This window comes from Myotis brandtii, unplaced genomic scaffold (genome assembly GCF_000412655.1).
Source record: "Myotis brandtii unplaced genomic scaffold, ASM41265v1 scaffold26, whole genome shotgun sequence".
Taxonomy (NCBI): domain Eukaryota; kingdom Metazoa; phylum Chordata; class Mammalia; order Chiroptera; family Vespertilionidae; genus Myotis; species Myotis brandtii.
The window spans coordinates 2,389,773-2,393,679 of record NW_005359880.1 but is presented as its reverse complement, the minus strand read 5'-3'; the positions used below and the strand labels follow the sequence as shown (position 1 = coordinate 2,393,679).

At 40.8% G+C, this 3,907-nt stretch overlaps 1 protein-coding gene across 1 annotated transcript in view; it reads left to right on the top strand.

Annotated features, from left to right (window-relative positions):
• Window positions 1-3,907, top strand: part of LOC102246644 (chromosome unknown open reading frame, human C1orf141) — a 28,303-nt gene that overhangs the window by 2,073 nt on the left and 22,323 nt on the right. Inside the window, exon 2 of the mRNA XM_005868060.2 lies at window positions 2,484-2,644. Coding sequence (XP_005868122.1) covers window positions 2,484-2,644 — 161 coding nt within the window. The remainder of the gene's footprint in view (window positions 1-2,483; window positions 2,645-3,907) is intronic.

Below are 3,907 nucleotides of genomic sequence, written 5' to 3'. Positions count from 1 at the left end.
AAGAATCCAAGAAGGTGATCTAGGGTTTTTCCACCTCACTCCTGGAGGAAAAAACAAAGATCCACTGCTGGAGGGGCTGAGAAATGTCATATCCTGCTCTAGCCAGTTTGACTCAGTGGGTAGAGCCTTGGTCTGCTGACCGCAGGGTCTGGGTTCGATTCTGGTCAAGGGCATGTACCTAGGTTGCAGACTCCTCCCTGGCCAGGGCCCAGGCCAGGGCTGATGCAGGAGGCAACCAATCGAAGTGTCCCTCTCACATTGATGTTTCTCTCTGTCTTTCCCTCTCCCCTCCACGCTTTCTAAAAATCAATGGAAAAATATCCTCAGGTGAGGAGAGAAAGGAAGAAAGGGAGAAAGGAAGGAAGGAAGGAAGGAAGGAAGGAAGGAAGGAAGATCATATCTTATGAAAGAGACATCTTGAAAATGCCTAAAGAAAGTTGTCATTTTTTTGTGGTGAAGGGACTGGAGTTCATGTCAATGAAAACACCTTGGTGGCTGTGGCGGCTGGCAGTGGCAGCAGCAGCGGGGGGATGGGGGCGGTGCCTTCCCCTGATCAGCCCTGTCACCTCCTGCAGAGAGAGGCCAGATTGCGTCAGTAGGACATCCCCTGAAGGCTCCTGGATTGGAGAGGGTGCAGGTCAGGCTGAGGGACACCCCCCTCCTGTGCACAAATTTTGTGCACTAGGCCTCTAGTATAATCATTCAGTATGTAAACTTTTAAAAAATATATTTTTATTGGTTTCAGAGAGGAAGGTAGAGGGAGAGAGATATAGAAACATCAATGATGAGAGAGAATCATTGATTGGCTGCCTCCTGCACACGCCTACACTGGGGATGGGGCCCATAACCCGGGGCACATGCCCTCACTGGGAATTGAACCATGACCTCCTGGTTCATAGATCGATGCTCAATCACTGAGCTTTGTCAGCCAGGCAGTATGTAAAATGTTGACATTGATTTTTTAAATTAAGCATAATGCCCTTGAGGTCCATCTAAGATCTTATACAAATCAATAGCTTTATTATTATAAATAATTTATACATTTTATTGCCAAGTAGCATTCCATTATATGAATATACAGAGTTTCAGTTACTCACCCATTGAAGGACATATGGATAGTGTGCAGGTATTTTGCTTTTAAAAATAAAGCTGCTAAAAAATAAGATAAAATAAAGCTGCTATGAATATTTTTTACAGGTTTTTAAATAAACAAATTTCTTTGGAGTGAATGCCCAAGAGTGATTGCTGGTGAAATCTGTCTCTTAAACTCAACAAGGTCAAGGCCACAAGGTTTGGTTTGAGTTCCCCCTCCCAGTGCCTCAGCCTGGAAACTGCCTCCAAGATGAAGCTGGGCTATAGTACGGTTTACCTCATTTGTTTCCCTTTTTTTCAGGGATTGTGGCTCTGCTTGTTTTCTAATGCCTGCTTACAGTTGTCTTCCTATATTTTGTCTTGTTTTCTAGTAGTTTGAAGCAGAAAGGCAATTCCCATAGTGCTTAATCTAACTTCATTGGCAGAAGCAAAAGTTCTCATATCCTTTGATTTGCTTTAAATTTTTTTTTTATCTCTTTGTTCCTCTGTGCTGTTCTTTGAGAGAATTTTTTATAGAAGATTTTTGGCTCCTTAACTCACTTTTTAGCACTCCTTATTCCTCTTCAGTCCATCTATATAAATATTTGAACAAAGTTCTCCTTTGATTGCTTTCTAACTCTAGTACTGGCTCATGCTACTAGACAAATCATGTGATTCATCACATGTGTCATGACAGGAAGAGAACAGGTTGGAGAAACCAACCTGCTATGGTTCCAATAACTCTACATATCAATATTGACTTTCCTAAAGATATAGTTTGTTCCTAATTTCTGAATTGGGGAATTAGGAGGGAGCCTTCACTATTATCTAGTCCAGCGGTTCTCAACCTGTGGGTTGCGACCCCTTTGGGGGTTGAACGACCCTTTCACAGGGATCGCCTAAGACCATCGGAAAACATATATAATTACATATTGTTTTTGTGATTAATCACTATGCTTTAATTATGTTCAATTTGTAACAATGAAAATACATCCTGCAAATCAGATATTTACATTACAATTCATGACAGTAGCAAAATTACAGTTATGAAGTAGCAACGAAAATAATTTTATGGTTGGGGGTCACCACAACATTAGGAACTGTATTAAAGGGTCGCGGCATTAGGAAGGTTGAGAACCACTGATCTAGTCCAACACCCTTATTTCATATATAGGCAAAGAGCAGCTCAGATCACACAGCAATAAAAAAATTGGTGTACAAGGCCCCCAATTTTCAATCTGTATTATTTTTCCATTATTGACTACACGTAAATTGTGTGTGTGTGTGTGTGTGTGTGTGTGTGTGTGTGTGTGTGTGTACAGTGAGGTTAATTTTGTCCTTTCCACACAGGATTTTCCCTATGTGAAAAGCACTCTTTTTTTCACAGTGTTGAAACTTTGTCTTTGTTGCAGAAAAACAGTGTTCAGGGTTACGTAAAGAGGAAGACTTGTGTTAGACCCCTCACATTTGATTTCCAGTTGGAATCCAAAGAGGCTATTACTCCTACATCCACATCTATGACAGTATCACAGAGCAGAGAAGACAAGCCACATGGTACTACAAAAACTAAAAGGTAACCATCTTAACTACTTCAAACTTTCAACTTGGAGTTTTAAAGTATTACTTTAGATTTGTCTTAGATTATGCAGTCTATATTAATGTCAGCTTTGTCAAACATAGGTATATTTTAAAATGGCTATGAGTTATAACATACCAAATAAGCATTAAAAATAGTTTATAGCCCTAACCGGTTTGGCTCAGTGGATAGAGCATCGGCCTGTGGACTGAGGGGTCCCAGGTTCGATTCTGGTCAGGGGCGTGTACCTTGGTTGTGGGCACATGCCCAGTGCGGGGTGTGCAGGAGGCAGCTGGTCGATGTTTCTCTCTCATTGATGTTTCTGACTGTCTATCCCTCTCCCTTCCCCTCTGTAAAAAATCAATAAAATATATTTTTAAAAAAATAAAAATAGTTTATAAAATATTCATTATATTATTTCACTATTGCAGATAGTAATTACAATTCTGAATTTTTAAAGAAAGGCCTTTCTTGAGCTATGTATGCCTACAAATTAAGGTCAGGATTTTTTTCAAACTTTAACCAATTAGAGGCAAAGGAAAGCCCACCTGATTTGAGAAATCAAAAATAGTTCACTGTTGCTAGACTTGAATGGAATATGGGGGAGAGCTGAAGAAGTGAGGCTAAAGAGGTAAGCAGTAGTAAAGGCCAGATCACCAAAGGCCTTATGAGCCTAGGAAACAGCTTTGGTCAAACCCAGTAAGGAGCGACCAAAAGGTTTAAACAGGGCAATGCATAGGCAGATTTGGATCTTAGATATATCATTAAAAACAGCAAAAGAGGTCATTAAAAATTATGAGGGCTCCTCAGGAAACCTGACCTTTTACTAAATTCATATTACCTCCAGAACCTGCCTCTCCTGGGAGGCATCCCATCTTGCCATGAGTCCTTTTCTAGTCAAAGCAAAATGATTGCTTAAATAGCAGAGCAGAAGGCAGAAAGTTTTAATCTTCATATCAAGAATGATATGCTGCTTACATCGGTTAAATTGTATAGATTTAGTTCCTCCAAAACTTGAGCTGCAACTCCTGGGCTAAAAAGCTATGCTAATTATAACTAAGCTAGGAGTCTCCACCAGTGCTCACAAACCCCACTCCAACACCTAGCCAAGGTGTTGAATCTAATCCACACAGCTTTCAGCTTAGCCTCAACTTGACACCGTGACTGCCACCTCCTACCAGAGACTGTCTGGTAATGGCATGCTCTCTTTTGATCTCTAGCCTCTTGCTACTCAAAGTGTGGCCTTCCCCGGGGAGGGTT